Here is a 12427-nt window from a genome sequence, read left to right on the forward strand (position 1 = left end):
TTGGCCCGTGTCTCGAGGCAATCGACGCCAGGGTCCAACGCTAGCCATCTCAGTCGGGCAGGATTGTCGGCTAGCAATGGCCGTCTCATTGCACACATCATGCACCGTTTAGACCGGGGCTTCAACGGGATCGACTGCTTCTCACGGCCGATCAGGACCAAGACGCTGACAGAAAGGCCGTCAGCGAAAAGAAAATAGAGCGTCAAGCAAGTGGGGAAGGGAGAACATCGGCGTGGTGGTCCTAACGTCCTACGGATAGTCTAGTGCAGGAAACATATGCACCGGGATCACCGCCTCCCATCTCGAGTGGCTGCCAGGGACCACGGGATCCAAGTGACGTGACGCCGCCGGCAAAAGATTTGGGGGAGGCATATGGCAGACACCAGCGACATAAGTGTGAAGCACGTGCAGCAGGGTCATACCAGTTTACCCTGCGCCAGGGGGGGGCCTGAGGGAAAATAAAAGACAAGGAAGATAACAAACAAGAAGAAAAGGCCTGTACACTTCTGTCATATCAAGTACTAGAAGATGCGCGGCGCATTCAACAACTGCGCGAGGTCTGTCTTATTGTCCTCGTTCACCCCAAAATCAGTGTATCATCCGGTACCTGCATTGCAACCAACGCTGGACCCGTAAGACGGTGTCTCTCGATGGAGCCATGCATGGATGAACGAACGTCTGGGCAAAACGGGTTCGGACAAGGCCAACGTAGTACGGTGCAGGGCAGCCCGCCATGGCCGGCCGTTATGCCTTCGCTGAGGGGAATTCATGATTGGAACCTCTCTTTGACCTCGGAGACGATTCAAGGTTCTGACAGTGATTTGTGCCATCCTGTCCGACGTTACCATTGCCGTTGTGCGCTCGGTGTCGTCACATGGTCTCTGTGCTGCTCTCCACATCTAAGGGTGGGGGGGCTCTAGCGGCAAGCTCTTTGATGTGAGATGGACCTCGATATGGACGAAAGCAGCACCTCGTTGTCGTTAAAGTTTGCGCATTCGTCCCGCTTGAACGGCACGGATGACGGCCATGCCAGCCAAAGTACTCGAGCGCGCCTATGCGACTATCCTCTTTTTCTTCGTTCCCCCCCCCCCCCGCTTCTCTCGAGGTCGAGGTCGAGGTCGAAACGACACTCCAGCCTGGAACCTTGCAGGACATACATGACATGAAGCATACTGGCAGCAGGTCAACAGCCCGCTTTCCCTCTGACGATCTGCGAGAACCCCCGACAAAGTTTCGAGCTGGCAGTGCGGGAGCTACTGCGTACGCACAACTAGCTGGTTGAGATGGGACCCCCCTTGTCATGCCGCGCGAGGAAAGGCAACACTGGCCAGGGACCAGACGGTTATTGGCCACCGTCTATCCGTACGTGAGGGAAGCAGGGCACTTACCGGTGACTATCATGGCGTGAGTGTGGGATTATGTCTTACTGGGGGGGAGGGAGAGGGCATAGAGGGTCGATTGAGGAATGGCGTCGCGGCAAAGGCACTCACACGCTCATGCACCGATGAGCCCCAGCTAGAGTCGGCTTCGACATCGCGACGGAGATGGCTAGCCACCGTCGCCTCGCTCAGCCTGGCGCGTGCAACGGACTGCATGAGCCAGCAACAAGAGCCGCCAGCCTTTTTAGCTGCCACAGTTGGAGAAATACACAAACAACAAAGGATACGGAGTAGCACGGGCGGTAGCTCTATATACTACGTGCTCTGTCGATACAGTCAACGATGGTGTCTCATCGCCATACCCAAATCGACGAACCGAGGAGAGAGAGCAGTTTGGGGAGGATGTGGGTCGAGGTCATGGTCCACCCAGCCAAATGCTCCCGTCTCTCACGTCCTCGACATTAAGCTGCATGCATGGTTGTGCGAGGTTGGGAGTGGCCGCATAGTGTATGTCGTGTTTGCCATGTCACCAAGCAGCACACAACAGGACAAGAGCAACTTTGGACACCATGTTCAAACAGCTGTCAGTCATGCTTGCTTGCTGCTCTCGGGGTAGGTGCGGACACATTGAGTCGTCTACCTTGGCCCAAAATATCCGTATGCCCTCTGAGCATCGATCTTCACTGAAAGGTGACGGGAGCGTGGTGCCCGTCCGCGAACAAGGCCCAACCCTGGCCGAGTGGGCTCAAAGAAAGGGCCCTCCCTTGATTGGCACAAATCTCGGTAGGCGGCACTTTCTGTCTTCGTCTCATTTTGCTAGTCCTCTCTCCAGAACACTAGCAGCGGGCTTATGAGTGTCCCCCCACTCCCCACCCCCCTCAATGGGCAAACGGCCGAAAGACTAGTTTTTATGTTTGCCGGGCTGATGGGATAGAGACCGCCATTGTGGGTTCGTCGCAGGTGGCTATCAGTCGGGAATCCGACGTCCAAGGGGGGGAGGATACACTTTCAGAATTCTGTTGATCAGGAGTCTGACTTCTGTGAGGGATCGTCTTCCTCTTGACCAGGATAGAAGAGAGAGAGCCAGATAGGCACGTTCTGGAAGTCTGGAAGAATGGGGGAGAAACTTCAAGCGCGGTTCGTCCCTACATGCGCAACCCAAACCATGCGCCTTACACAGCAGCTGGGAATAATGACTGTTGGCGTCCAGCCTCTATCTGACCAGCAGAGCGCACCGCCGGTGGTCGGTTTCTTCTTGGAGACGCCTCGGGGACAACACGACGAACAACGAACCCTTTAGCTCGTGGATGGACCGACGCCGCTGGACGTCGAGTCCAGAGGTCAGTCAGCCACTCGGTCACTTGTTTGCCGGGGGGGGGGGGGGGACGGGACGACCTGACATTTTGCTCAATGCAACAGAAGAGGGAGAAAAAGGAAGAAGGGGGAAGAGGGAAGGGATGGCGGCGTGCCAAATGGGGGTCGCGTTCGCAGTCATGGAACATCCCTGCTCCCTAGTTTTGTCGTCGACAAGGGTGGGGAGCAGCGAGCAGCAAAGAAAGCGGCGGTCGACAGACGGTGATGGAGGGCGCGGCCGCGGTGGTAATCGACGGCAGTCGTACAAGATTTGAGTGGATCGGAAGCTTCTCTTGGACCGAGGGAAGGGCAGCCGGTCTCCGGGCCGTCTTGGTGCAAAAGTCAAGCCGGACCGGCGCGAAATGAGAAGAGATCCAACGAACCTTGAAATCCCACAAGAGGTCCCCTCGCTCGCACGCACGCACGCACTCTAACAGCACACGAACACACACACACACACACACACACACACACACATAGCTGTACATACGTGTACGCCGTCGGGCCTTAGCATGTTGCTATGGAGTGGGGGGGGGGAGTCTGAGCAGAGACTGGAGAAGCAAGGTGAGGTGCGGAGCGCACAGACCAGGCCTGCAGGGCACCCCTAGGTTGAAGATGGCTTTTGGGGTCACGCCAATAAGCTTGGCTCTTCTCAACTGGCAGAGTCTGGTACGGAGCCCCAAAGGGGGGGACTCCAGGGTCTGCTTTCTTGGGAGATGGTGGTGGAAGGGGGGATAGGGACAGTTTCACCATGTGCTATGAGCATCCGAAGTTTGCATGCTGGCTCTACTGCCCAACCCTTTCCTCCTCCTCCTCCTCCTCCTCTTCCTCCTCTTTCTCTTTCTCTTTCTATCTCTCTGTTTCTCTCGTTTCCAAGCTGTCGATTTCCTCTTCCTTCTTGATCAAACAATCTTACAGGCTGACAAGATGAAAAGGAGGATGAGAGACGAAGGGCATGGCATGTCGTTAATGGATGTCGTCGCCGCCGCCGCCGCCCATAGTCGGTCATGCGAGGGCAAGTCTAGTTATACCTCGAGACTACCCGCCTACAGGTAGTTTTCACACACACGCGCTAGGTATACAAAGTACACGGTCAGCAGCACATGTGGGTACATTCAGGAAACCCCTGTGATCTGCAGGGCCGGGGAGGGGGGTCATTCCGTATCTGTCGTGCTGCAACAACGCCAGGTCGACATGGGCTGGGGGGTCTCGTCGACTTTTGCCGCCACTTGTAATACGTGTGTGCCTTGTTTTGTCTTGTTTCTTGCTTGTCTCCTCTCTCTCCCACTTTCTTTCTTTTTTTTTTTTCTTTTTTCTGCTCATCGTCTCGTCCTGGTCGCCTGCCAGTCAGCCAGCCAGCCAGCCAGGGGAAGAAGGTCGAATTCCCTGTCCAATGAGGATTGAGCGAGCCCCACGGGTTGTGAAGTCGATGGGCGAAGCGATCCGAATAAGAAGACGCGGCAGACGAGCTGGGAACACCGGGAGGTGCTGAGTCGGATCTCCCTCTAGGTCGGATAATTAATATATTGGGGGAGAACTCTGATTAGGAAGGGGGGGGGGGGGGCTTGGGAGGGAGAGAGCCGCGGTGGGGACCAGCATCGAGTCTTATTGGTAACATTGATCCGAGCGCAATCCGTCTGTCTGCCTCTGTGAAGTACACACCAGTAGGTAGAGTGAGTTTCCGGTGGTGGAGGTAATGAGCAGGATGTCGCCGACCCTCGCAAGACGCCTTGCCTCGTGTTGCCTTGCCTCGTCTTGATTGTGCCTTGGCCATCATCCATCGCGGACTTTACTTGTAAACTGCACTACCCTCGGTGCCTAATACGCACTACAGACTCGGAGGGTTGGAGGGGCATCATCCAGGGCATGCAGGTACGTACCGGACGGGCTCTGGCTGTGGCTCTGCAAGACCCGATCCTAGTGTAGTAGGTACGGAGTACTTACGTGCTTACTTAGTTACCCGTGTACGACGCCGCCAGAGCGACCAGAGCCAGGGCTCGCAGTCCACACTCCACCCTCTGTCCTTTGGGGCAGGTGAGAGAGACAACCCCAGCTTCGGCGCCGGATCAACGTCGGGGTTGCCTTTGACGACACGCGATAACGAAAGCACTCCCTCCGGCCGAAAGCTGCCCTCGTGACAACCTGGGAAGATCCCGAACAAAAGATCAATCACGAACACACTGACCATTGGCCTGCCTGCCGTCAAACAACAAGCATCTTTACGACAGATCTGTAAATGCCATCGGCCACTGCATTCTTGTGCCGAAACATTGCCACACCGAACAAGAACCCCGCCATTGCATCCCTCACCGTCGTCCTTCGACCCCTCCATTCCCACGCTCGATTCTCGACCTCGGCCCGCACAATGGCTCCCCCGGCAGCTGCCCTCGACTTTGTCGACTTCGTCAACGCTTCTCCTACACGTGAGTCTTCGCAGCGACCCGACGAGAAGCATTACAAGACTGTCCCCTAACTAACGCGCTCTCTTCGCCACCACCACCAGCCTACCACGCCTGCGCTACCGCCGCCGCCCGTCTCGAGAAGGCCGGCTTCACAAAGATCAAGGAACGCGATTCCTGGAACTCGACGCTGCGTCCCGGCGGCAAGTACTACCTCACCCGCAATGGCTCGTCCATCGTCGCCTTCGCCATCGGCAAGAAGTGGAGGCCCGGCAACCCGGTCGCCATGATCGGCGCCCACACCGACTCCCCGACCCTTCGCATCAAGCCCGTCTCCAGGAGGAGCAACGTCGGCTTCTTGCAGGTCGGCGTCGAGACCTACGGCGGCGGCATCTGGCACAGCTGGTTCGACCGCGACCTCAGCATCGCCGGCCGCGTGCTCGTCAAGGACGCCGACGGCAACTTTGTCCAGAAGCTGATCAAGGTCGACAAGCCGCTGCTGCGCATCCCCACCCTGGCCATCCACCTCGACCGGAGCTCCACCTTCGACCCGAACAAGGAGAACGAGCTGTTCCCCATCGCCGGACTGGCCACCGCCGAGCTGAACAAGGGCGCCCCGGCCCAGCAGCCCGGCGCCGACGACGCCGACGGAGAGGACTTCAGACCTCTCAAGGCCATGACGGAGCGCCACCACCCTCACATCCTCGACGTCATCGCCTCCCACGCTGACGTCGAGCCCGAGGCCGTCATCGACTTCGAGCTGGTCCTGTACGATGTGCAGAAGTCGTGTCTGGGCGGTCTCAACGACGAGTTCATCTTCTCGGCCCGCCTCGACAACCTCAACATGACGTACTGCTCCGTCGAGGGCCTCATCGCCTCGGTCCGCGAGCCCGACGTCCTTGACAACGAGACGACGATCCGTCTCGTCACCTGCTTCGACCACGAGGAGATCGGCTCCACCTCGGCCCACGGCGCCAACTCGAACCTCCTCCCCGCCGTCCTCCGCCGCCTCGCCTCGCTGCCGGGCAGCCGCGACACGGCGTCGGACGGCTCCTACGTGGCCGTCTCCCACGACGGCGACTACGAGTCGACGGCCTACGAGCAGACGCTCTCGCGCTCCTTCCTCGTCTCCGCCGACATGGCCCACTCGGTGCACCCCAACTACGCCGGCAAGTACGAGTCGAGCCACCAGCCGGCCATGAACGGCGGCACCGTCATCAAGGTCAACGCGAACCAGCGGTACGCGACCAACTCCCCGGGCATCGTGCTGCTGCAGGAGTGCGCGCGCCTCGCCGGCGTGCCGCTGCAGCTGTTCGTCGTGCGCAACGACTCGCCCTGCGGCAGCACCATCGGTCCCATGCTCAGCGCCAAGCTCGGCGTCCGGACGCTGGACCTGGGCAACCCCCAGCTGAGCATGCACTCGATCCGCGAGACGGGCGGCAGCGCCGACGTCGAGCACGCAATCAAGTTGTTTGAGAGCTTTTACGAGCGGTTCGGCGAACTGGAGGAGAAGATTCTCGTGGATTAGGGAGCAGAGGAGAGGCAACGGAGAGGGTGTGGGTGTTTGGGGCTGGAGTGAGGCGTTCTGTGTAGATGTTGCGGCACTGTAGCAGCAGGCTGACGAGAAAATAATTTGAAATTGTTCATTCCACCGTTTAGGTTTGATGACTGGTGTAGCGACAACGTCAGTGGCATGTCATTATACGGCTTGATAATCCCGAACCGCTGTAGAATTGTCGTCCTCCGCGGGACGTGTTTAGTATGGATTTAATATGGATGAGGTGCCCAAGTGTTTATTTAACCTTGGAAATAGTATCACTTTGTCTTGCACTTTGAGATTTCCGAAGCGCAGCCGAGGTTCTTCGAGAAAACCAACCATCCCCAACCGTAAAGCGCCGTGCCGCCCGCTCCTTCCTCCCTTCTCTCAATCTGGTGACAGAAGGTGCGCCAGCTCTATATCAATTTCGGCGACGACACTCCGCGCAGGAGCTCATCTTCACTTGTTTCACCTGTGGGAAGAGCCCTTCGGAAGAAAGCTTTCGGCTTTTCCCTGCCGTTCTGATTAAATCCCCAATATCAGACCCTGATCTTGAGCAGCTGGACTTCAGAAGCCAAACTTGCTACCCTTCCGTCACGGAGAACCAGGCGCGTTACCCGACAATCCTCTCGCGTACTTACGACTACCACCGGTGAAGGTACCGGTCTAGGACCTCTGTATCCGAGCATTTCCTCATCGTCAGCCCTGCCACCAACCTGGGCGGCTTCAGCCTGATTCTACCTCGATCTCGACCTTAGGACAAGTCACCGCCAACATTGGCTTCGATCTCAACCCCACCAGCCTAGGCCCTACATACATCTTGAGGTCAAGGCTTACTTAAACTCTCCGTCTCAAGCAAACCTATCTCCGATACGAGAGTACTCGATACCTAAAAACACAACCCTTCCATTCCATTCGAGGCCTTGTCCCTGGACTTTTCTTCCTCGATACCCTTTTTCCACACACAACAATCACGGAGAGCACACAAACTGAAGTTTTTGAAAATACTGACATTGGCTGCAGCACACAGAACAGCTACGTCGAAAATAACGAGCAGGTATCTTCTTTGGTTCTTGTTGCTTGCCCCTTGGCAGGAACAAAAGCCCAGCCCCTCTCCTGCATCCTGGCATGAATTCTTCCTAAACAGTATATCACTATCCTCTGTAACGCAATTTCACCTGCTGACCCATTCTCCAGCAAGAAGACATTGATTCATCCAAAAGCCACACCCCTCACGACATTCACACGCCTTGCTTCTGACTCCTGTTTTCTTCGGTGGCACTCATACACTACAACGCAGCAAGTCGCGCAGCAGAGCAAGAAGGCAGGCGAGTCGCTCACTGGTGCACCTCTTCCTCCCATCATTCGACCTACCTCATCTTCCCCAGATACCAACCATTTCATACACCCCATTTGTCGCAACCCCGACTGCCATCTCAGCATTCTCCCATCAACTTTAGGATAGCATCTTAACCCATGGTTCCTCATCTGCTTAGTCTTGAGATAATCACTCATTACTTATAAATTCTGACCTGAAACTCCTTAAGCACACCTAGCTAACCTTTCTATAGGAGTCGACCACAGCCATATATCATCCCTGTAAATTGTCAAAACTGGGGGGTTCTGGTACTTTCGGGAACAAGTGTCACCCCACGGGATAGACCCCGACGTCAGCTAGGACATTACCCAGCCCATTCCGCAGTTCAGGCAACGTCGTTCCTTCTTGGGCTCTGTTCTGCAAACGAACCCTCGCCGCCACCAACTCCATTTATCAAGGCCTGAAGTCGACCGCCCTTGTCTCCTGATTCATAATATATTAGCTTATATCGAATCGAACCCGTGAAGCCATATATCCCAACCGTACTCTAGACGAGTCGAACACATATCCTTACTCTTCAACGCGGTAACTCTTGCCACGCCGAACTGGTTGACTCCAACGGCTGACTTTAAGCACGAACTTACACAGAGCAATTTATTAAGGTTTATATATCAAACATACCTGGGATCTACAAAACTACATTTAAAAAAAAAAAAAAAAGGTAAACCCCTTCTGTTGATCTGCCATATACCAGTGATTCTCGCATGTTAACATTTTGTAGAAGCAGGCATCAGCATCGAAGATGTGCCAGAACGTCTTCTACACCTACTCGTGTGGCCACATGGAGTGTGTCACTTACTGCTGCCTTAAGTGCAAGGGTCCACACGAGTCCATATGCATCTATCGTCAGGAGCCCCAGTACACGCCTCTCAGGGACCAGGTATGCCACGATTGCAACGAGATGGGCAAGAAGAGGCGTCAGCGCGCTCGAGATCGCCGAGAACGATACCTGCAGGAAGAAGAGGAGACTCGAATACAGACCGAAGTTCAAGCCCGAGGCTATATATCTGAGTCTCGGGTCTCTCTGCACGAGCAACAGTCCTTCGAATCCCAGCACCAACATCTCGAGTCTCAGCAGACTCGGCGGGCCCAGCAGGCTCTGCAGTCACAGACCCGTCGGGAGCCGGAGTCGTCTTCACCTGACGGCAAGAGCATCCGTCCACTGGAGTCGAACAAGTTGGGCAACATGCAATTTCACAGCGAGGCTGATGCGCTGGGCTTGCCGCCCCACGGCCTGTACCGGTTCTACACAGATCAATAAAAGAAGAACAGGGGTTATAATCATTTGCATAATAAGACCAAAAAGTCTTGACCAAGTGGTGGATTCAAATGAGCATCGATGAGCCTATGGTATCAACACATCTTACCGGTGAGGGTACATGGCGTTTCGGCATGGAAATAGGGACAGCATATTATACCTAAGTTTGGGGAGGCATCAACCAGCGTCTGCTTTTGGCAGTGATAGTTGCGATCGGAAATCGGTCATTTTTGGTACCAAAGTTGATGGGTGAATCAAGAAGATTGCTTTCTTTCTTCTGCACCATCCGTTGTTTGCTTTCATCGACAATCGGATGATAGACTACCGTTGCATGCTGCTGGAACGGGGTTGCATGCCTGTCGATCCCATCAGCTGTTCCTGGGGCAGGGAGACAAAGACTGGGAAATATGGGGGGGGGGGGGAGTCTGAATGCACTGATGCAGTGATGGAGGAGGACAGGGATGTCTGCAGCCGACGAACCTCGCTTGCCAGAGCTGACAGCACTGCTGTCCTGGTGCTCCAGCTGAGCTTCCCAACAATAGTACTAGCACTAATGCTAACACGTGGAAAGGTGCTTGTCCCTGGAGGGAGCTTGCCCCCTAAACCCCACAAAGGATATCTGGCCAACTCGATTTTTCCCTTTCAACCGCGCCCCAACGTCATCATTCTCCAGCATCACGGCGCTTTTGACCACGTTGTGCACCTAAACTTCTGACAACCATGTTTCTTTGACAGACCACACGGGTACTTGACAAACAATTCCTCTTTTCGAATCCCAGACCGAATCCCAGACAGCCGCAGGGACATCTCTCCCCGCCAAAAGACCTTCCTCAGCTTCGCCAAACATGGCCCCCCCTTTCGAGTCTGCGAAGATCGCCCTCGATTACCTCCCCTACGCCTGCGAGTTTGACCCCCAGGATGCAAACCGCCTCCTCGTTGGCGGCGGCGGCGGCGCCAACAGAAGCGGCGTCGCCAACAAGATTGTACGCTGATCCCCTCCTCCCCACCTCTTGCGCGACATGCGACTGATACCTCTCCCGCGCGACAGACAGTGATCGACGCTTCGACCAAGGACGAGTTGCGCATCACCGGCGAGGCCGACCTCAGTCGCAACGAGGATAGCGTCATGACTCTGGCCGTCGGTCCCAAGAAGGGCCGGACGAGCTACGTCTATGCCGGCATCAATTCGAGCCCCGCCGACGTCGAGAAGGGCAAGAACGAGCACTTCCGGGTCTTCGGTGTTGAGCAGAGCAAGGCGCGCGGCTCGTCCGGCTCCAATGCGCCCGGCGTGGCTGTCGCTGAGCTTGCGCGCACCGCCCTATTCGAGCATAACGGAATCGACAAAGACGCCTACCAGCGAGTCCTGCGGCTTTCTGCGCCACATGGCGAGAAGCCCCAGCTCGGCGCTGTGGCGACTGGCCTGGCTAAAGAGTCGCAGATTGCGTTGTTCGAGGTCTCGCCCGCGAGCGCTACTGCGCCCAAGGTCAGGGGAAGGCTGGACATTACAAAGGAGCCTATGGACGTCGACGTCGTCCAGACCGGGGAGGATGAATTCCAAGTTGCCTACTGCGACGAGCGCGAACTCTTCATCATCAAGGTTACAAAGTCTGAAGTCGACGGTCCCCATCTCGCCTACACCATCAGCGAGGACGGCACCGGTGCCTGGCCCACGTTCCGGTCGATCCGTTTCCTCTCGCCAGGCTTCATCTTGGCGGGCACTAACATCCCCAAGCGGGCTGGCGCTCTCTTATTGGGCATCCGACTGCCCACCAAGGCGGGCGAGATGGGACGGCTATCGGCATCGGCGAAGCTGCCTCGCTCGGTGAACCAAATCACCACCATCGCCGCGCGCAACCTGAGCCCGCCCTCGACCCCGGGCGGTAAGATTGGTAATGCGCAGTTTCTCGTCGCCGCCGTCGGCCAGGACCGGTCGATATCGCTCTTTACGCTCGAACATAGGGCGCATTCGAGCATTGACCTGCTGGTCGACTTTGATCTCCTCACGACCCTGAAGGAAGTTCACCCCCTGCAGATTACCAACGTCGCCTTGTCCGTCTACGTTCCGCCCAAGACCACAGCGCGCCCCCAGTACGTCAAGCTGGCGAGCATATCGATGAAGAACACCGTCGTCGTGCACTCGATCCTCCTCAAGAGGTTCACCGACAGGGACGTCCCTATCCGCAAGGGCGGCCCTCCCCGGCCGCAGCGGTATGCCGTCGCCCTGCAGCCACGCAAGCTTACGAAATCGCGGCTTTCGGTCGTGGCTTTCCTCATCTTACTGCTCGCCGTCCTCGTTCAGATCACACTGGAGAGCAACGGTGCCGTGCGCCCGCGCATCCTTCCCAGCCGCGGCGCCGTCGCCAACATGCCCAACGAATTTATCAGGTCGCTCATCGGCGACGCGCACAACGTCGACCTCCAGGGTGCGTCAATCGTCCTTCGCGAGGAACTCATCAGCCCCACACACATCGAAGAGGACCCCGTGCCGAAATTTCAGGCCGCCATTCACGACGAGAAGGAGCCCGCGCCCGCCGTCAGCTGGGAGGACCTCGCGCCGCAGCAGAAGAAGCTGTGGAAGGAGAAGCTGTCCAAGGCCGGATACTGGACGCAGAACATGGGCGAGAGCGTCTTTAAGGGCGTTCTCTTTGGGGAGATTGCCGGCGCTGTTGGCCGCGCGGTGGGCGGTTAGAAGGCGCTTTGGGGGCAGGGGGGTTGGTGTATGGATTTCAACGTGTTCACGGATATGTCGTTGATAGCGGTGCCCGGGGACGGGCGCATACGATTTTAATCACGACCTTGTACGATTCACTGGAGCATAATAAAAGAAATTTTTGGAATACACGCGATTGAAAAGTGATGCCTATGGGGAACATGAAGCACTCCGTCATCGTTCTTTTATTGATTTCTTCTGGCACTAATGCTACATCCGCCGCCGGCGCGTCGTGGTAGGCGGACCGGGTCAAGCTTCATGAAGCTTGCTGCTTGGTCATTGCTCGTCGGCTTGTGCCGGTGTGTGTGACTGACGGCCTTGACATTCCTTACCCCCCCGATGTTTTCCAACAAAAGCAAGAGCTGGAGTTCTAGAGACAACATGCCTGGTCCTGGCAGCTTTTGATCGCGTCA

General features: G+C 56.5%; 6 protein-coding genes across 6 annotated transcripts; 5 read left to right on the forward strand and 1 right to left on the reverse strand.

Annotated features, from left to right (window-relative positions):
• Positions 1-526: 526 nt before the first annotated feature.
• On the forward strand, positions 527-1288 carry LY79DRAFT_564199 (uncharacterized protein). Its single transcript, XM_060558624.1, has 2 exons — positions 527-1038; positions 1191-1288. The coding sequence occupies exons 1-2, from the start codon at positions 942-944 to the stop codon at positions 1280-1282; spliced, it is 189 nt and encodes a 62-aa protein (XP_060410580.1). The 5' UTR covers positions 527-941; the 3' UTR covers positions 1283-1288.
• A 1537-nt stretch (positions 1289-2825) lies between these two features.
• Positions 2826-3302, reverse strand: LY79DRAFT_342820 (uncharacterized protein). Its single transcript, XM_060552581.1, has one exon. The coding sequence runs from the start codon at positions 3218-3220 to the stop codon at positions 2891-2893; it is 330 nt and encodes a 109-aa protein (XP_060410581.1). The 5' UTR covers positions 3221-3302; the 3' UTR covers positions 2826-2890.
• Positions 3303-3485: 183 nt separating this feature from the next.
• LY79DRAFT_564204 (uncharacterized protein) lies at positions 3486-3990 on the forward strand. Its single transcript, XM_060558625.1, has one exon. It carries the CDS (start codon positions 3510-3512, stop codon positions 3786-3788), a length of 279 nt encoding a protein of 92 aa, XP_060410582.1. The 5' UTR covers positions 3486-3509; the 3' UTR covers positions 3789-3990.
• Positions 3991-4699: 709 nt separating this feature from the next.
• On the forward strand, positions 4700-6823 carry LY79DRAFT_564205 (aminopeptidase I zinc metalloprotease). Its single transcript, XM_060558626.1, has 2 exons — positions 4700-5155; positions 5236-6823. The coding sequence occupies exons 1-2, from the start codon at positions 4969-4971 to the stop codon at positions 6657-6659; spliced, it is 1611 nt and encodes a 536-aa protein (XP_060410583.1). The 5' UTR covers positions 4700-4968; the 3' UTR covers positions 6660-6823.
• Positions 6824-8768: 1945 nt separating this feature from the next.
• LY79DRAFT_564208 (uncharacterized protein) lies at positions 8769-9715 on the forward strand. Its single transcript, XM_060558627.1, has one exon. It carries the CDS (start codon positions 8789-8791, stop codon positions 9305-9307), a length of 519 nt encoding a protein of 172 aa, XP_060410584.1. The 5' UTR covers positions 8769-8788; the 3' UTR covers positions 9308-9715.
• Positions 9716-9931: 216 nt separating this feature from the next.
• Positions 9932-12135, forward strand: LY79DRAFT_613698 (uncharacterized protein). The gene is made up of 2 exons (XM_060561967.1): positions 9932-10287; positions 10353-12135. The coding sequence occupies exons 1-2, from the start codon at positions 10150-10152 to the stop codon at positions 11991-11993; spliced, it is 1779 nt and encodes a 592-aa protein (XP_060410585.1). The 5' UTR covers positions 9932-10149; the 3' UTR covers positions 11994-12135.
• Positions 12136-12427: the final 292 nt, after the last annotated feature.

This window comes from Colletotrichum navitas, assembly GCF_030913465.1.
Source record: "Colletotrichum navitas strain CBS 125086 chromosome Unknown LY79scaffold_66, whole genome shotgun sequence".
NCBI lineage: Eukaryota > Fungi > Ascomycota > Sordariomycetes > Glomerellales > Glomerellaceae > Colletotrichum > Colletotrichum navitas.